The following is a 21,348-nucleotide window of genomic DNA, read 5'->3' on the forward strand; positions in this document are numbered from 1 at the left end:
ACACTTTTTATGCCCTGGACCCTCCTGGCAGTAGCTGAAGCTTAGGGGCCTCCTTCTCAGAATAAGATGTTTAAATACATAAAACAAAATCATATGATTATGAAGAAAAATAGTTATCTCAAAATACAAATAAAGTAAATTTGTGATATAGTAATATATACATGCTCTTTATTAATATATTAAATAAGATCTAGTGGGAGGTCTCACAATTATCAGCATTTCTAAAGGAAGGATGAACACAAACAATATTTTAAGATATCCACAATAATAATAATGTGACAAAAAATGTTTGTGATTGCTACCAGTGACAAAGTTATGGGTACTGCTACTATTACTAGGGTTTGTTGTCTGCCTCATAATTGAAGAAAATGTTAAACTTCAGTGAAAGGGTAGTAAAAAGCCAGAAGTCATTTTTCCCCATCCACATTCCTGAATGCCCTAAATTCTGTTTATTCTATCTTCTTTATGGAGAACCCTAGTCTAAGGGGAGCTTGTTTCCTCACAAGTCTTCTGACTCATGTAGACTATTGAGGAAACTGATCTGTGAGGATCCTTATGAAAGAAAAAGAAGAGGGACTTCTGCTTACTATAAACAGGTACAAAAGAGAAAACCGCTTTGTGTATTTTAGGAAATTCCAAAGAAATGTGATGTTGCAAAACCAAATTTGAACATTTTTTTGCTTTCAGCATTTACTCTCAAATCACTTTTTTATTGAAAAGAAAAAAATGTTGTTTTGGGCCTGTGTGGGGGGGAATAAAACAAGGATTCCACAAACTGAAGGCAAGGGTAAAGTCCTTTGGTGAGAAAAAATGGGAAGCCTACAAAACAAGTATATTTTAGTCACTTAGAGAAAGTGTCTAAAACTAAAAAGCCTCCTTCTTCTTATTCCCTTTTATTTATTTTTTTTAAAAAGATTTTATTTATTTATTAGACAGAGATAGAGACAGCCAGCGAGAGAGGGAACACAAGCAGGGGGAGTGGGAGAGGAAGAAGCAGGCTCACAGCGGAGGAGCCTGACGTGGGGCTCAATCCCATAACGCCGGGATCACGCCCTGAGCCGAAGGCAGACGCTTAACCGCTGTGCCACCCAGGCGCCCCCTTCTTATTCCCTTTTAGAAGATACATCCACTTGCAGAACCTTGCTCTGGGATTCGGCGACCAGAGAATAACTTGGAATTGCTACAGGAGAGCTTATGAGTTGTCAGGCATTGAAATAAAACCACAGGGGTGCCTGCGTAGCTCAGTCAGTTGGGTATCTGACTCTTGATTTCAGCTCAGGTCATGATCTCAGTGTTGTGAGATCAAGTCCCATGTCGGGCTCTATACTGGGCGTGGACCCTGCTTAAGATTCTCTCTCTCCCTCTCCCTCTGAGCCCTACCCCATCACACGTTCTCTCTCTCTCTAAAACAAAAGAAAAAAAAAAGAAGTAAAACCACAAAACTGAGAAACCGTACTTCTCCATCTATTGCTTAATGAAATACGTAATGCTTCTTGAACAACCAAACTGCAATTTTTTGAGAGGGAAAGTGGCCTACTTTAGATTCTATCTTCTATCTCAAACCTGAGAAGGCAGTGGCACTCTCTGGTCTATTAAAGCATTGATACAATATAGCATAATGGTTAAGAACAGAGGCCCTGGCATCTCACTGGTCAGGCTTGAATCCCAGCTCCGCCACTAACCAACTGTGCAACTCAGGGCAAACCACTTTTCCAATCCTCAGTTCACTACCTGAAACATAACCGGCCTCATGGGATTGCTATGAGAACTGGATTAGATGAAATATACACAAGCTGCTGAGCATAGTACTGGGCACATAATAAAAAATGGTTAATCAACATTAGAAAAGAACAAGTTCTTCCTTCCCATCCCAACCCTATTACCTCTGTCAAGTAGCCAGTTGAGTTCACAAACTTCTCAAATTCGGCATTACTAACTTCATAGGCATCCATGTAAAAGGCATCAATGGCAACTCTCCTGGCAGGTGCTTCTCCATCTTGCTTTATCTGAGGATCATCTGTGCCCATGGTAAACACTCCAGCGGGGATGAGGACCATCTGCAGTGAAAGGGGAGACGGGGAGTCATGCCATCACAGCCAAAGTAGACCCATATAAAGTGCAGACTGCCTAGCACACAGTAAGCAGCCAACAGTTACACCACAGAAATCACTGCACAATCAGTAAAATAACTCCATGCTCCTATGAAAGTGAAGGACTAGTCTCAAAGACAAGTGAAAATTCTTGCTATGCCTGGCTGGCTCAGTTGGAAGAGCATGTTACTCTTGATCTACAGGTCATGAGTCCAAGCCCTACATTGTGTGTAGAGATAAATAAATAAATATTAAAGAAAAAGAAAAGAAATGAGGGGCACTTAGGTGGCTCAGTCTGTTAAGCATCTGCCTTTGGCGCAGGTCATGATCCCAGCATCCTGGGATCAAGCCCCATATTGGGCTCCCTGCTCAGTGTGGAGCCTGCTTCGCCCTCTTCCTCCCGCTTGTGCTCTCTCTCTCTCTCTTGCTTTTGCTCTTGCTCTCTGCCAAATAAATAAAATAAAATCTTTAAGAAAAAAAGAAAAGAAATGAAAATTCTCTAGGCAAGTAGTTCTTTAGTCAAAACTCTACTTGATAGATAGATGCCATGGAAACAGGTCTGGAGCAATAGTCACCAAGCTGCGAGAGTGCAAAGGCAGGGAGATATTCCACTTCTTTATACATTTGAGTATGTTTTTCCTTTAATATGATCTCATTTCTTTTGAATTATTTTTAAAATCAAATGCAAAAATGCCATATATCATATTCTTAAAAACCACTGAGTGAATGTGGGTCTCCAAAATAGAAAAGACTTAAATCACAGAAATGGAATATCTAAAAAGTTTAATAAGGGAACATGTCTTGTCCTTATTATGTCCTTGTCCTTAATTGATTCCTTATTAAAACTCTGATTGCAAATACTTCGCTCCTATATACTGTCTCACATAAACTCTAAATTCCAAGAGGCTACTGGACTGCCGTGTTCACATCTGTATTTCCAGCACAAAACATAGTGCCTAAGGATTGCACCAAAAATATTCAGTTAAGAAATGCAAGCCTATGCTCGACATCATGAATCATTAGGGAAATGTAAGTAAAAACTAAAAAGAGCTTCTACTTCATGCCCACTAGCATGGCTATAACCCAAAAAGATTGACAATAACAAATATTGACAAGGATGTGGAAATTGGAACCTTCATACATTGCCAGTAGGAATGTAAAATGATGCAGCTGCTTTAGAAAACAGTCTCTTGGTTCTTCAAAAATCTAAATAAAGAGTCACCATGTGACACAATTTCACTTCTAGATATATATCCAAGATAAATGAAAACAAATATCCATGAAAAAAACTTCTTCACAAACATTCATAGCAACATCATTCAGAATAGTCAAAAAAGGGAAAACTCAAAAGTCCATCAAGTGACAGATACACAAAAAATGGTATATCCATGAAATGGAATATTATTCAGCCATGAAAAGGAATGAAGTACCGATATATATTACACTATGGATGAACCTTGGAAACATTATGCTAAGTGAAATAATCTAATCACAAAAGGCCACATATTATATGATCCCATTCATATGAAATGCCCAAAACAGACAAATCCAAGGAGACATAAAGTAGATTAGTGGTTGCCAGGAGTGGGAGGGAAAAAGAAATGGGGAATGACTGCTAATGGATATGGGGTTTCTTTTTGGGGGTGATGGAATGTTCTGGAATTACTGATGATGGTCATGAAACCTTGTGAATGAACTGGGAAACACTGAACTGTCCGATTTATGAGGGTGAATTTTATGGTATGTCATTCTATCTTAATTTTTTTAAAAAAGAACACAATCATACCATCTGTCAGAAATATATTCTGCAGACACAGGATCTTACTTTCTGATCAGCTGAGTGAAAAATCAATTCATTGATCTTACAGCAGCATAAGAATTGTGAAGCCTCTAATCCATAAAATAAGGGTTGAAATTGAGGAAGGAAAAAAAGGAAGCCAAAGAGAGATACTAGTTGTAATAAAAAGAAAGAATATGACTTAGCAATAACAGCAGAAGACCTAGAAAAACAAGATTAAAAGAAACGGAAAGTAGCAATCAACAATCATTGATTCCTACTTTCTATTTCCATTGACTATCTTTGCTAGTGGTTGTCTTTAATTCTGTGCATGTATTTCCCAATGAAAATGGAGTTCTTTCCATCTATGAAATATGGGTAATAAATGTCTTATTATTTTTCCAATGTATTACTATTGTTCTAAGAAATCATGCTTGACTACTCCTGTCCCCTAATCCCAGCATTACAGAGGTCACTCCACCTTATTGGATATCTCCCCCTTTTCTAGTCCCAGACAACTGCAGGAGCCTCACAACCAGTCACCCTGTCTCCAGTCTCATCCTTTCACATCCCTCCTTGCTCCCCTCTAAGCCATTAATCTTCTGTTCAATCATTCATTCAGCAAATATTTAAGCACCAACTGAACTTTCTGAAATGTCAGCCTTTGGTATCCAATGCAACTTATTACAGCTCTGTTTTTAACAGAAAAAGACTGGCAATAAACTAAATGCCCATCAGTAGTGGACGGATTAAGTAAATTGTGGGCCATCCACATGACAGAAAATTAAACAGCCACAAGACAAGGAATTATATGATATTTATAAATATATAGCAAACATAGTAGATTAATCACTTATAAAGCTAGCATGAAGGTTAAAAGACAAAAGTAGTGAAAATAACTCATTACAAGAAGTAGTTAAGGGATAAGTAAGATGAAAAGATATAAAAAGAGATGTCAAAAACATGAAACATGGCAGTAGGGAGTAAAAATGTTAAGCCTTAGAATGCAATCAAACTTAAATTATCTACTTAAAAATAGGCTGTTACAGATATAAGTTGTTACATGTAAACCTCATGGTAATCACAAAGGGAAAACCTATAGTAAATATACAAAAGATAAAGGAAAAGGAATATAATCATACCACTAAAGAAAGCTATCAAACCACTAAGAAGGATAGCAAGAGAATAAAAGAGGAACAGAGAGGAATAACCAAAAATGTCAGAAAACAATGAACAAAATGGCAATAAGTACATACCTATCGATAATTACTTTAAATGTAAATGGCCTAAGTTCTCCAATCAAAAGACAAAGAGTAGCTGAACAAATTAAAAAACAAGACCCATCTATATGCAATCTACAAGACACTCACTTGAAATGTAAGGATACACAGAGACTGAAAGTGAAGGGAAGGAAAAAGATACTCCATGAAAATGGAAACCAACAGGAAGCTGGAGTAGCTATACTCATATCAGACAAAATCAACTTCAAAATAGAGATTATAATAAAACACATGGAGTACTACATAATGATAAAGGGGCCAATCCAACAAGAGGATATAACACTTGCAAAAATTTATACAGCCAACATAGGTGCACCTAAATAAACTAAATATTAACAGACCTAGAGGGAGAAACAGACAGCAACACAATAATAATTGGGGACTTCATATCCCACTTACATCAATGGATAGATCACCCAGACAGAAAATCAATAAGGAAACAGCAACCTTAAACAACATATTAGACCAGATGAACTTAAGAGACATATACAGAACATCCCATCCAAAAGCAAAAAAAATACACATTCTTCTCAAGTGTACATGGAACACTCTCCAGGATAGATCACATGTTAGGCTACAAAACAAGTCTTAATAAATTTAAGAGGACTGAAATCATATCAAGCATCTTTTCCAAGCACAAATGATGTGAAACTAGAACTCAATTCCATAAAGAAAACCGGAAAATTCACAGATATGTGAAAATTAAACAACATGCTACTAACCAATCAAGAGGTCAAAGAAGATATCAAAAGACACATAAAAAAATACCATGAGACAAATAAAAATAGAAATAAACCAAAATGTATGGGGTGCAGAAAAAGAAATTCTAAGAGAAGTTCAGGGCAATAAACACCTACCTTAAGAAACTGGTTCTTTGAAAAGATAAAAATAAATCTTTAGCTAGACTTACCAAGAAAAAGAGAGGGTACTCAAATAAAATCAGAAATGAAAGAGGAGATATTAGAAGTCATGCCACTGAAACACAAAAGATCATAAGAAACCACGATGAATAATTATATGCCCAAAGAATGGACAACCCAAAAGAATGGAAAGATTTCTAGCAACATACAACCTACCAGACTGAATTGAAGAAACAGAAAATCTGAACAGACCAATTACGACTAAGGAAATTGACTGAGTAATCAAAAACTTCCCAAAAAAACAAAAGTCAAGAACCAGATGGCTTCACTGATGAATTCTACCAAACATTCAAAGAAGAATTACAACGAATTCTTCTCAAACACTTCCAAAAAACTGAAGAGGAGGGAGTGCTTCCAAACTTACTTTATGAGGCCAGCATTATCCTAACACCGAAAGCAGACAGGATACTGCAAGAATAAGAAATTATAGGCCAGTATGTCTGATGAACATAGATGCAAAAATCCTCAACAAAATATTAGCAAACTGAATTCAACAATACATTAAAGGATTATATACCATGATCAAGTGGAATTCATTCCTGGGATGAAAGGCTGGTTCAATATCCACAAATCAGTCAATGTGATACACCACATCAACAAAATGTATGACGAAAATCATATGATCACCTCAATAGATGCAAAAAAGCATTTGAAAAAATTCAACATCCATTTACGATAAAAACTCTCAATAAAGTGGATATAAACAGAATGTACCTCAACATAATAAAGGCCAAATATGACAAGTCATACTCAATGGTAAAAAGCTAAAAGCTTTTCCTTTAAGATCAGGAAGAAGACAAGGATGCCCACTCTTGACACTTTTATTCATTTTAATATTGGATGTTTTAGCCAGAGTAATTAGATGAGAAAAAGAAATAAAAGACATCCAAATTGTAAAGGAAGAAGTAAAAATGTCACCATGTGCAGATGACATACATAGAAAACACCAAAGACTACACCAAAAAACTGTTAAACTAATAAACAAATTCCAGTAACATTGCAGGATACGAAATCAATACCAAAAAAAAAGAAAACCTGTTACATTTCTATACATTAATAACCAACTATCAGACAAATTAAAACAATCTCATTCGTAATTGCATCAAAAATAATAAAGTATCTAGCAATAAATTTAACCAAGGGGGTGAAAGACCTGTATACTTATAATGACATTAAGGAAAGAAATTGAAGACAACACAAATAACTGGCAAGATAATTCATGTTCATGGAATGGAAGAATTAATATTTTTAAAGCCTTCTTACGATTCAGTGCAATTCCTATCAAAATTCCACTGGCATTTTTCACAGAAATAGAAGAAACAATCCTAAAATTTGTATGGAACCAAAAAAGACCCTGAATAGCCAAAGCAATCTTAAGAAAGAACAACAAGCCCATAGGCATTATGCTCCCTGATTTCAAACAATATTACAAAGCTACAGCAATTAAAACAGTATGGCACTGGCATAAAAACAAACAGTGAAACACAATAGAGAGCCCAGAAATAAACCCATGCATACATGGTCAATAAGTTTACAACAAAAAGGCCAAGAATATCAAATGGAGAGAACAGTGTCTTCAATAAGTAGCGTTGGAAAACTGGATAGCCACACTCAAAAGAATGAAACTAAACCACTATCTTATACCATACACAAAAATAAACTCAAAATGGATTAAGGACTTGAACATAAGACCTGAAACCATATCCCATAAGCAGTAAACTCCTTAACACAGGTGCTGGTGATGATTTTTTGAACCCAACACCAAAGGTAACAAAAGCAAAAATGAGCAAGTGGGGCTATTCTGAACTAAAATGCTTCTGTACAGCAAAGGAAACGATCAACAAAATAAAAAGGCACCCTAATGAATGGTATATAATTTTTTACAAATTATATATCTGACAAAGAGTTAATATTCACAATATATAAAGAACCCATACAACTCAACAGCAAAACAAAAACAAAAAACTTCTTAACAAATGGGCAGAAGATCTGAATAGACATTTTTCCAAAGAAAACATACAAATAATCAAAAGGTACGTGAAAGGATACACAACACCATTATTATCACAGAAATGCAAATCAAAACCACACTGAGATAGCATCTCACACCTGTTAAAATGGCTATTATCAATATGCCCCACATCCATTACAATGGTTACTAACAATAAGACAAGAAGTAACAAGTTTTGGCAAGAATGTGGTTAAAAGAAAGTCCTGCGCACTGTTGGTGGAAATGTTAATTGGTGCAAGCGCAATGGAATACAGTAGGGGGGCTCCTCAAAAACTTAAAAAATATTATTTAAAGAACTACCATATAATTCAGCAATTGCACTTCTGGGTACTCACCCAAAGATAACTAAAATACAAATTCAAAAAGATGTATGTGGGGCGCCTGGGTGGCTCAGTCGTTAAGCGTCTGCCTTCGGCTCAGGGCGTGATCCCGGCGTTCTGGGATCGAGCCCCACATCGGGCTCCTCTGCTGGGAGCCTGCTTCTTCCTCTCCTACTCCCCCTGTTTGTGTTCCCTCTTTCACTGGCTGTCTGTCAAATAAATAAATAAAATCTTTAAAAAAAAAAAAAAGATGTATGCACCTCAATGTTCAATGTAGCACTATTTACAATAGCCAAGACATGGAAACCTAAGTGTCCATGGATGGATGAATGGATGAAGAAATCGTGGTATGGGAGCACCTGGGTGCTCAGTTGGTTAAGCATCTGCCTTTGGCTCAGGTCACTACCCTGGGGTCCTGGGATCAAGCCCTGGCTGGGTTGGGCTCCCTGCACAGTGAGGAGTCTGCTTCTCCCTCGCCCTCTGCCCCTCCCCCCTATTTGTGCTCTCTCCCTCTCTCTCAAATAAAATCTTAAAAAAAAAAAGATATTGTGGTATGTATACAAGTATGTGTGTATTTAAATATATGTCCTTTTATATCATATGCATCATAGATATATATCATTCAGTCATAAAAAAGACTGAAATCTTGCCATTTGCAACATGGATGGACCTTGAGGGCATTATGCTAAGTAAAATAAGTCAGAGAAACACAAACAACATATGATCTCTGTTGTATGTGGAATCTAAACAAACAAAAACCAAGCTCATAGAACAGATTGGTGGTTGCCACAGGCAGGGGTGGGGGCAGGGGAGGGGTAAAAAAAAAAAAAGTAGTCAATTACACCTCAATAAAAAGAATTTTTTTAAAGATTTTATTTATTTATTAGAGAGAGAGCACAAGCAGGGGGGAGGAGGCAGGGGGAGAGGGAGAAGCAGACTCCCTGCTGAGTAGGGAGCCCAATGTGGGGCTCGATCCCAGGACCCCGGGATCATGACCTGAGCTGAAGACAGACACTTAACTGACTAAGCCACCCACGTGTCCCAAGAATTTTTTTTTAATAAAATATTTTTTAAAAGATCGGTCAGTTCTAGAAAGGCATGGCTTTTTATTTCTCTAAAATATACTGTGTACTTTTTGTCAGTTCTATAAGGAATTAAGCGGAAACCCAAATTAACCAGTACAATATTTCAAATTTATTCTAGTGATGTTTTTAGTGCACCTTACAGATCACTGCTTGGAAAATTCAGGGCATACGGCTACTTTTGTTATTATTCTTGTCTTAGGGGGAGAGTGGAAATACCTTTACCACACCATCTAAAACTTAAAATCTTTTTTAGTTATAACAAATATTTTAAAAAGCATTAAATGTATTGTTTAATAAATTGTAAGTTAAAGATCCTTATAACCATCCCTCCATGAAAATACCTTGCAATCACTCCAAAAGCCCTTCCTATGCCCATCTTGAACACAAATCCTCCCCCCTCACCACAGAGAAAAACCACTGTCCCGACTTTTAACTTATTTTTAAGATATAATTGACATATGATATTATATTAGTTCCAGGTATACAACATGATGATTCAGTATTTGTATATATTATGAAATGGTCAACACAAGTCTAGTCAACATCCATTACCACAGTTAAACTGTTTTCTTGTGATAAGAACTTTTAAGATCTCTTTTGGCAACTTTCAAATGCATAATATAGTATTATTACCTCTAGTCACCATACTGTACTATCCTGACTTTTATATGCATTCCTTATTTTATTTGTAGTTTAATTATTTAACTATGCATCCCTAAACATTATAGTTTTTATGGTTTTTCTTTTTTTGTAAAATACGGCATTTAGGAATCCAAGTCACAAAGGTTCCCCCTTTACTTCTTTTTCCCCCTTGCATTTATTTGTTAGAGAAACTGGGTCACTTGTCGAAGATTCCCAGAGTCAAGATTTTTGTTGACTGCAACCTTATAATGTAGTTTATTTATCATTATCCCCTGTCCTCTGTACCTCCTGAAAATCGATAGCTGAATCTAGAGGCTTTATCAGATTCAGGTTTGATTTGAGGGGAGTAAGACTCCTCTGCAGGTGGTGGTGTCTTCCTCATCAAGAAGCACACAGTGTACGGGTCACTCTCTTTTCTGATGCTAGCAGCCATCAAGGTTCAATTCACCAGGGGTTGCAAAATGATATTCCAATTCTATCGATATCTTCTTCATTTATTGTTGAAATCCTTCTATAAAGAGAAACTTTCCCTACTCAGTTATTTAGCTACTCAGTGATATATTCATGGGAAAGGCAAAATAAATTCTTGACTCTTTCCCCTTACTTACCAGCTTTCAAAATAAAGAGCTGGTTCCCAAGAATAATCCCAAGATGACGAAAACAAAACAAAAAATAAAAATAAAACTGGGAAAGGGGTCAGGCTGTGTGCTATCTCCATATCGGGCAAAACATTGGATCTGCAAATAGTGTTACCAAAAACCAAAGGAAAGGTATTGATACAAGGCAGGGTCTGATGAGGCTATTCTTACTAGAGCAATGCTGTCCTTCGTAATCCCCAATCACTGTGGTTGCTAACCACTATCAGGACTGCCAGAACTGCATACGCCCTCAAGATCTCTCCAGTAAGTCATAATACGCTTGAGTTAGCAAGAAGGACTTCATGGTAGTTGCCTTCAGTACATTTCATTTGATAGAGCATCCAGAATGCACAGTAGGTAGAACTCTCAACAGAAGCAGATAAATTAGGGGAGGGAGCCTGAGTACATACCAGAAATGGCAGGGATTGGAAAATTTCTTTTATGATATAACCAATTCCATGTCTGGATTTATCTAAATTTCAAAAATCTCTTCCCAGTGTTATGCTAAAGCTTCTTCCTCGCCACACAGTTAATCAGTAAGAGATTATAAAACTAAAGTAGGTCACTTGTGACTTGTGCAAATAGATTTCACTGAACTGAGACAGAAACCAAACTGCAAAGAGTTGGAGTAAGAAGGGGGAAGTGGAAGTAGCTGGGGAAACAGGAGAGAAATCACCTGTTAATTTGAGGGAGTGACCAATCTCAGAGAATGTTTTATTTATTTATTTATTTATTTATTTATTTATTTATTTATATTTATTTTTTAGAGAGAGAGAGTGCAGCTGGGGAGGGACAGAGGGAGGGAGAGAGAATCTTAAGCAGGCTCCACACCCAGCACAGAGCCCAAAGCAAGGGGCTAGATCTCACAACCTTGAGATCAAGCCATGAGCCAAAAGCAAGAGTCAGAGGCTCAACCAACGGAGCTACCCAGAAGCCCCTCAGAGAATATTTTAAAAGGCAGCGGAACCCAGTGTATTTCTAGGTGAATGGGGGGGGGGAATTAAGCAGCCATAAGAAAGGAAAAAGAATGAAAACAAGAAAAAAGCCACTTTTAATAAATTAATATGGAGAGATCTTGCCAAGACAAAGAACTAAAGTGAACAAAGCAAGGTGTACCACAGCATGGAGTGCTATCAGTTGTGTGAAAAGGAGGTGGGGGACGAATATAGATTCACATATTTTTGTATTTGCTTATATTTGCAAATATTGTCTGGGAAGACATATAAGAAACTCATGTAGTGGTTATTTGAGAGGAAGTCTATCAGATAAGTAAAAATTTTTCACTACACACCTTTCTATAATTTTTTCTAAACCATGTAAATATACTGTCTTTCAAAAAATAAACAATAAAATAAAATGTCAATCTGATCATACCACTTTCCTACTTAAATTCTTTAGGTGTCCCCATCACCTTTCAGGGCAAAATAAAATATCTAACCATCAAAGCCTAATCTCTCACTGTCTCCCTCACTATGTGTTCCACCTACACTTTGTCTGTAAATAGTCAATATTCAAGATCACCTCCTCCAGGCCTTTACTGCCTGCATTCCCCTCCTCTGGCTGGATCATATGCCCCTCAACTGGGTTACTCTAATAAATACCTCTATCTATCCTAACAACTGACATACATGTATTTTAATGACAGGTTTTCACCTCCCCTAGATCCTAGGCTCTTTGGGAATCACAAGTAAAGTTTTAATTTCTATATCCCCAGCACCTAGCGTGGTACATAGTTCAGGGTAGATCCTCAAAAAAAACCAAAAAAACAAAAAACAAAAAACAAAAAATTCTATTGACTGAATGAGTTAGATCATGAATATGATGAGGAATTTGCCACGTGAGTTATTCATAATTGTAAAAATTCTTGTTCTAACACAGTCCCAGACACGGACAGCATGCATTGTAGTGCAACCTGTTTAAAAGACTTTGTGTAAGGACTGAACTAGGTTCACACATTATTCTGATTATCCTCCAAATGTCTGAGACGCAAGGTTCCTAAGAGCTTAGAAGTCAGAATTTTAAGCAGCTCTGCAGAGAAGCAGAAACACAGAAGGTTTCAGACAAAAGTTCCAAGTGTAATTTTTAAATGATTATTAAAATGATCTAATACAAGGTTTCATAAAGGACTTAAAGTTTAAAAAAGCTTTTCAGCAGCAGGGGCGCCTGGGTGGCACAGCGGTTAAGCGTCTGCCTTCGGCTCAGGGCGTGATCCCGGCGTTATGGGATCGAGCCCCACATCAGGCTCCTCCGCTAGGAGCCTGCTTCTTCCTCTCCCACTCCCCCTGCTTGTGTTTCCTCTCTCGCTGGCTGTCTCTATCTCTGTCGAATAAATAAATAAATTCTTTAAAAAAAAAAAAAAAAGCTTTCCAGCAGCAGACAAGTAGGAAGTAGGTCCTACTCTGAGAACAGGTGTTCAGCCCTTGGTGTAAAGAGAAGACACACAGGAAGCTGTGCCCGTTGTGCCTAATGAAGTTTCACAATCACCTCATTTTTCTCATCCTCTTCTCCTTCAAGGTGAGTACCAACAATGCTAATACAATCACAACTTCCACTGTGGACTCCTGGCCTAGTTTTTTCTTCTTCTTCTTCTTTCATTACCCATCAGAGAAAACCAACACTGAATAAGCGAAGTTTCTGTTCTGGAGGCTATAAATAAAAATACCCTGCATTGTTCTGAGTGGATCATAATTTCCAGTTTACACGAATGAAATGAAATTTTCTGTCCTGCAAATGTAAAATGTTGTTCTAGTGAAATACAGAGCATCAGGTGTTTCACTCTACAGGATCCTAAACCAAATAAAAAGAACCATTTTAATCAAGTCTTCACTGAAGTTCCAGATTCAAACAATCCATTCCTCCCTGAAAGTAAGTTCAAACCCCCTTTGCTACATCAGTTTGTGCCATTGCCACTCAAGTCAAAAGCACATACATCAAGGTGACTCTATTGCTGTTAGAACCATATTTGGGGGGGGGGGGGAAGGCGCCTGGGTGGCACAGCGGTTAAGCGTCTGCCTTCGGCTCAGGGCGTGATCCCGGCGTTATGGGATCGAGCCCCACATCAGGCTCTTCCGCTATGAGCCTGCTTCTTCCTCTCCCACTCCCCCTGCTTGTGTTCCCTCTCTCGCTGGCTGTCTCTATCTCTGTCAAATAAATAAATAAAATCTTTAAAAAAAAAAAAAAAAAAAGAACCATATTTGGGGGGCACCAGGGTGCCTCAGTGGGTTAAGCATCCAACTTGTGATTTCGGCTCAGGTCATGATCTCATGGGTCATGGGATCAGCAGGGAGTCTGCTTGGGATTCTCTCTCTCCCTCTGCTCTTCCCCCCAAGCACACCCCCTCTCTCTCACATAAATAAATAAATCGTAAAAAAAGAAAAGAAAAGAAAAGAAAAGAAAAGAAAAGAAAAGAAAAGAAAAAGACCATATTTGAGCCACAAACTCCAGGCAGGGGCAGTGGGCATCTAGTATTTGTGCCCACCCAGCCCTCATTCCTTCCTGTTCTTGTCAGAACAGCTATCCCTTTGAAAACCAGTTGTTCAAGTCTCTATATGGCTCAGGTAGAACTGGATGACTACTCCACTTGCTATGACTCAGGCAGGCCAACCGTGGCATTCTTTCGACCACAGAGATGTTACTAAGGAGAGGCCCATGACCCACTCAAAGTTACTCTTGAAACTTCGGCTGGAGCTATGAGAAAAGGGATACTCTCTCTTCCAGCTATTTCCTCAGTAAGAACAGAAGACATTGCCTGAAAATGAAGCAAACAAAGAAAAAAGAACAGCCAGGAAATAGTCAAAAAGGAAGATCTGCCTGAGGTTCTGGACCCAGTTGTGTCTGGGGCCATATCTACTCCTGAACTTCCCCACTATGACAGCCCATAAATGTCCCCTCTCCCACTTTTTTTCTCCTTAAGCCAGTTTTGTGTTTTCTTTCACTTGCTACTATGCTATTTTTGTCTTCTATACAAAAATGAAATAAGCTTATATGAATACTTCTGTGTAGTTCTTCTCCCTTTTCCTTCTTTTCTCTCCTTAAATCTAAGATAATACATTAAAGGCTCATGAGAAAGGGGGGGTAACAAGAGAATCATGATCTCTGGATCTGATCTCTGGATCACAAACTGCCTTAGCTGTCTGCATAAGGCTTATCCACCTATATCATTCTCTTACTCCACTGCCCACACAGACAGACACTAATTGTAGATGGAATAGCATTAAAGAACCTTCAAGCCCTGGGATTTATGATTCCATTAAGCCTCGGTTGCCTAACCTGTAAAGTGGGGAATAATATATGTTACTGGATTCTTAGGAGGACGAGATACAGCAAAAGAATATTTTACAAAGGTTTCTTTAGAAAGTATGGGATACCCTTTATTCCCACAGCAGTTTCTCAATATTGTTTTCACCAAAAAAAGGTAACAGATCATTCATGAAATTGTTACAGACTGTCTAAAATGTATAAGACACTGGGCAAGTGGTGGGGGTGGATACAGAGATTTAAAAAGGTCTAAAAATGCTTCCCATGTAGAATATCAAACAACTAGACACATAACACCAAAGAAAATATACAAGTTGCCCTCAGAGAGTAAGAAAATGTTGTGGGAATTTAGAGGAAAGAAAAACCACATCTTCTTGGAGGAAAGGTTTCATAGAAGAGATGGCATTCAATTCAATCGTGCCTTGACACTTGGGTAAGCATTACCTGATTGGAAACATTCTCAGATAGGAAATCAGGACTGAAATTACCCATACGTACAGAGACAGTGCATACAATTTAATCATCCCATGATTCTAAATGCCCTTCAAGCAACTGTTTTCAAAGGCACATGGAGATCAAAACATTCTGCTACCTTGTGCAAAATAACCCGTGCTGAAATTGTTAGGATAATTTTCTCATTGAGAATTATATATATTTTTAAGCAGAAGGAACTTGAGTAAAATTTTAAAGTATCTAAATTGTTTCTCATACAATTTTTACTGCTGTAACTTTCCAGTGAAACTGTAAATTCCTTGAGGGTAAAGCCCAGTGCTATTTATTTTTTTGTGTCCCTCATCTTGCCAAGTGCTCATTGAATGAATTAAAATATAAAAAAAGACTCACAGTTGAAAAGTGTTATATTAAAAAGTGTGAAAAATGTCACCCCCAGAAACCTTAAATTACTAACATTTCCCGGAACACATCGTGCACTTGTACAATGCTTTGTTTGTGCCCGTGCTATTCCCCTTCTCGGAATGTCCTTCAATCTGTCCTTCTATCCCTAGCTTCTGAAAATGTTTCCTTCAAGCTCTAGCTCCAATGTGACCTTGTCTTTGAGGCACTTCCTAATTTGTACAGGAAGAACGAATCATTTCTTCCTCTCCAAACACTCTGACCTACTCCTCCTACAATACTGTCACTATGGAAAAATGATGCTGACAGGTGATTCTGCATGGAGGCAGAAGGGAGATGGGGGGGCAGACAGAGAGGAAGGCAGGAGGAGGGAAAGAGAGGGAGAGAGGGGGAGGAAGGAGGAGAGAGGGAGGGAGGAGGAAGGGAGGGAGGGACACATACTAAGAGAGAGCGTACACCTACAAGAGGGTAAACGGTAAATGCCTTGAGGGTAGGACATATGTGTTTTTCTTTTCCTTATGCCCAAGACATATGAGTGTTACAAAATTTGTGTACCAAATAAACATCTGTTGAACTAAACTAAATAAACAGAAAAAAAATTAATTTAATACAACCCCAATCCAAATGTCAGAAAATTGTTTTATGGATATCAACAAACCGATTATGAGTATATATAAACAGGCAAAAGACCCATAATGGCCAACACAATACTCACAGAGAAAAAGTTAGAAGACTGATGCTACCAACTTGAAGAGTTACTGTAAACTTAACATTAACCAAGACAGTGAGTACTGGTGAAAGAACAAAGAGATCAATGAAATAGCACAGAAGCCCAGAAAAAGACCTCCATAAATATAATGAACTGATCTTTGACAACGGTGCTAAGGCAAAACAGTGGAGCAAAGACCATCTCTTCAACAAATAGTGCTGGAACAACTGGATATCCACATACAAAAAAAAATAATAATAATAGACACAGACCTTTCACCCTTCACAAAAATTAACTCAAAATGGATCACAGATTTAAACGCAAAATGCAAAACTGTAAAACTCTTAGAAGATAAGATAGAAGACCTAGATGACAACGGGTATGGTGATGACTGTTAACATGCAACATCAAAGGCAGCATCCACAAAAGAAAATTGCTATGTGAGGGTTCATTAAAGTTAAAACTGTCTGCTCTTCAAAAGATAATGTCAAGAGAATGAGGAGCCAAGTCAAAGACTGAGAGAAATTTGCAGATGACACATCTGATAAAGGACTGCTATCCAAAACAAAGGACACTTAAAACTCAACAGTAAGAAACCAAAACAATCTCATTTAAAAATGGGCCAGGGGCGCCTGGGTGGCACAGTGGTTAAGCGTCTGCCTTCGGCTCAGGGCGTGATCCCAGCGTTATGGGATCGAGCCCCATATCAGGCTCCTCTGCTGGGAGCCTGCTTCTTCCTCTCCCACTCCCCCTGCTTGTGTTCCCTCTCTCGCTGGCTGTCTCTCTCTCTCTGTCAAATAAATAAATAAAATCTTTAAAAAAAAAATAAAAAAATAAAAATGGGCCAAAGACACACAGATGGCAAAGATGCTCATCGTGTGTCAAGCAAAAAATGCAAACTAAACAACAGTGAGATACCACTACACACCTTAGAATGGCCAAAATCTGGAACAGTGATGACACCAAATGCTGGTAAGGGTGTGGAGCAACAGGAACTCTCATACATTACCAGTAAGAATGCAAAATGGTACAACTACACTGGAAGACAGTTTTGCAGTTTCTTTAAAAACTAAGCATATTCTTGCCATATGTTACAGCAATTGTGCTCCTTGGTATTTATGAAAAATATTTGGTACTTATCCAAATATCCATACACAAATCTGCACACGGGTGATTATAGCAGCTTTATTCCTAACTGCCAAAACTTAGAGGCAAGCAAGATGCCCTTTGGTACGTGAATAGATAAATAAACTGTGGCACATCCAGACAATGGATATTATTCAGAGCTAAAAAGAAATTAGCTATTAATCTATGAAAAGACATGGAAGAATCTTAAATGCACATTACCAAGGAAAGAAACCAATCTGAAAAGGCTACATAGTACATGACTCCAACTCTGACATTCCAGAAAAGCCAAAACTATGAACAGACAGTAAACCAGTCAGAGGCACCTGGATGGCTCAGTCAGTTAAGCATCTGACTCTTGATTTTGACTCAGGTCGTGATCTCAGGGTTGTGAGATCAGCCCATGCTTCAGGCTCCGCACTCAATGGGGAGTCTGCCCCTCCTCTAGCAATCATGTGTGCGCACGCTCCCGCTCTCTCCAAAATAAAAAAATCAATATTAAAAAAAAAAAAGATCAGACATTGTCAGTGGGGATGAGGGGGGAGGAATGAATAGAGGGACACAAAGGATTTTTAGGGGAATGAAAATACTATACTATACAGTACTATATGATATTATAATGATATACATCATTATACATTTGTCCAAACTCACAGAATGTACAACACCAAGAGTGAACCCTAAGGAAAACTATGGACTTTGGTAATCATGATGCATTAATGTAGACTCATCAATTGTAACAAATGTACCATTCTGGTGGAGGATATTGATAATGGTGGAGGTTAGGCATTGTGTAGGGGCAGGGGGTATTATGGGAAATCCCTGTACCTTCCTCTCAATTTTGTTGTGAAACTAAAAATCTGCTAAAAAATTAAGTCTTAAAAAAATTTTTTTTTTAAAGATTAAGGGAAAAAAGCACTATCACTACAACCAGGCACCTCTCCTGTAATATTGAAGTTCTTGAATTCAGAATAAATGGCTAAGTGTCAGAATTAGACCAAAGGCATCTACACACGAACCAAAATACTTGAAATCGAGGAAATCAGAGAGATAAAGAACTGCCTCCTATGAAGTCTTTTTTCTTGACAACAAGGCTACTTCAGGTTCAATAATTAAGTTGAGTCCTTGAAGGCTTGTGAAGAGTGTTCTTAGCAACTGCTAGTTTACTAATAGCATGGGATGCCTCCAAACTTTAAAGAAGGTGAATTCAAGTGAAAATGAGCATAAAATAAAAACATATATGGAAGAAAGGAAGGAAGGGAAGGAGGGAGGGAGGGAGGAAAGAACTGGTCAAAGATGACCCATACAATACCTAGTCCAGACAAAAAACCACTCTGAAGAAATGGAAAAATGTATATCTTATAAATTTAATTTAAAAGATACTGGTACCCACATCTCATTCTGATATCAAAAGGAATATAATAGAGCATTTAAAATGCAGAATGTTCTGTACTGGCCAGAAGGTTCTAGGGAAAAATTTCATACAGCTCAGTGTGTAAATGCAGTAAGACAGCTACCCTATTAGTTACAAAGCAGACAAAAAAGACATAGGACTTTCTCTTTTGAAGGAAGGAAGAACTGATTATCAAATACCAGAAAAGGTAGAAAGGAATTAAAATCATGTATGGCCAATACATACTACAACAATAACCAGGGCTCCCACTGCACAAAAGATAAACACTAATAATGCAGCGCATCCTCTGAGGAACAGAATTTTAAAGGCCAAAAATTACACAAAATGGGGAAACAACGAAAAGCCCCATCACCAGCTCCCTAACACTATACCAGAGACACAAAGTTATAGTCCTAACCCCTACCACCCTCACTCCCTAGTTAGAGAAAGACACCTGAGACAAGTATCTTTGGTAATTGTAACATCAGAGTAAAGACTGGTGGCAGCATATGGAAATACTTCAGGGGAAGAAAAAGAAAGAAGTCAGGTAAGGCCTGCTAGAGGACACTACCTCTCACCTAAGTCCTGAATATTGTTCAGAATTAAATCACAGGGAAGAAAAGTGGGATTAAAAAAATAAGGAAAGAATGTAGTCGGTATACAAGAAGGAGCACTAGTTTAGGAGTCAAACATCTTAGTTCTAGTCCCCTTAAGTTTTTTCCACAACCATACCAATATGCAAAGTACTTGGAAAGAATGAAATAATCGTTATGACTAATGTTATTACTTATGTATGCTAACAGTTAACACATCCATGCACTATGAGAGGCACAGATAAATAGCACTAATAAAGCGACTACAGTTGGCTTGGTCCTTCCTGTGGGCTGAAGTACTAAGGATAGCATGATAAATAGGACAAGTTCTTGCCTTCAAGAAACCGAGTCTACTAGAAGAGTCCACCAATAAAATACAACAATCTTAAAGACACAGAGCCCCACTGTCCTGATTCCTTCACAGTTAAGACAGGAACCCAAGGCTAACGAATCTGTCGGCCTTGAAATTAAAAGCCCGAGAACCTCATGAGGAAGACAGGGTGGAGTGAGGAGGAAATGAGTAGGAGGTAAGAAAAGGAGGGTCAACTGTCCTCAAACCGAACTCCCTAATGCGCAGGATTAAGCTGAGCCCCAATATCCCGCCGACTTGGGGGGCAAGGAGGGGAGAGGAACTCTTCGTCAAGTCGGATAAGCACGTGCCCAATCTGGGGTGTGGTTATAATCTTCATTTGCCTTCGTTCAAACCCCTTGCCTTGCCCATCCCAACCCTGTCAAAGAACCCCGCGGACCCCACGCGCCTTCAGGGAATCAAGAGAGCACCTTGGTGGGCGCGAGCGGCCGCTCTCCCGGGACCTGGCCGGGGGCGTTCGCTTCCCTCGAGTATCGGTGCGCGGCCGCCGAGCTGCCATGGTCCCCGCGCCGTTGGGGAGTACCACAGCCACAGGAGCCCGCGAGGGAGGCCGCGCCCGCACCCGCGCCCGTACTGGCCTCTTCGCCCCCAGCCGCCTCGCCGGGCAGCAAGAGCAGCGGCAGCAAAAGGACAAGTCCGAGTCGGGCGCAGCACCCACCAGCCAGCCCTACTGAGGGCGCAGCCATCTTGTCCCGCGAGCCATGTGACCCCCTAGGTCACGTGGCTCCGCCCTCCTTAAAGGGGCCAGCCTTGGGTTGATTTTTGAGAGGTGCTCTCTCCAATTTTTTCTAGGTACCTCTCCTTTGGAGCACCCCTCCTTGGCTCCGCTAATTTTAAAACAACAAAACTCAAGGACTTCCAGCCGACTGTGAGCCCCATTTTTATTTCTTGTTTGAAAAATGATAAATTTGTTAAGCATTTGCTAAATGCTAGCCAGTATGCTAAGTAAGCCCTTAACTTTTTGAAACCTCATTAAACCTCACAAGGGCCCTGTAATATTGGGTTCACCAAGCAATTAAATGACTTGCCCAAGGTCACATAGCAAATAAGTGTCAAAAACGAGATTTAAACCCAGGGAATCTAATTTAAAAACTGAGTTTGGCCATTATGCCGTACTGTAGGCAATTAAATAAGCTTTTTTAAATAAGACAATTAAATAAACCTTACCAAGAAATAAGGGGAAGACGAATGTGTTGAAAAACTTCACCAAAGGATACAATTAGGGAAATCCTAGGTACAACTTGGATAGGTACAACAATGGCTCTCAAAGAGTCCCAGACCAGCCA

The 21,348-nt window shown here is 38.8% G+C and overlaps 1 protein-coding gene across 3 annotated transcripts in view; it reads right to left on the bottom strand.

Moving 5' to 3' along the window:
- The window catches only part of SUMF1 (sulfatase modifying factor 1), an 89,550-nt gene extending 68,781 nt beyond the window's left edge, over positions 1-20,769 (bottom strand). Inside the window, exons 1-2 of one of the 3 annotated variants that reach the window (XM_026501262.4) lie at positions 20,473-20,769; positions 1,884-2,057 (exon numbers count right to left, since the gene is read on the bottom strand). In XM_026501262.4, coding sequence (XP_026357047.1) covers positions 1,884-2,057; positions 20,473-20,748 — 450 coding nt within the window. In that variant the 5' untranslated portion in view covers positions 20,749-20,769. The remainder of the gene's footprint in view (positions 1-1,883; positions 2,058-20,472) is intronic. The other 2 variants (XM_048211650.2, XM_026501263.4) reach the window with 2 other exon arrangements.
- Positions 20,770-21,348: the final 579 nt, after the last annotated feature.

Source organism: Ursus arctos, unplaced genomic scaffold (assembly GCF_023065955.2).
Source record: "Ursus arctos isolate Adak ecotype North America unplaced genomic scaffold, UrsArc2.0 scaffold_14, whole genome shotgun sequence".
Classification (NCBI taxonomy): domain Eukaryota; kingdom Metazoa; phylum Chordata; class Mammalia; order Carnivora; family Ursidae; genus Ursus; species Ursus arctos.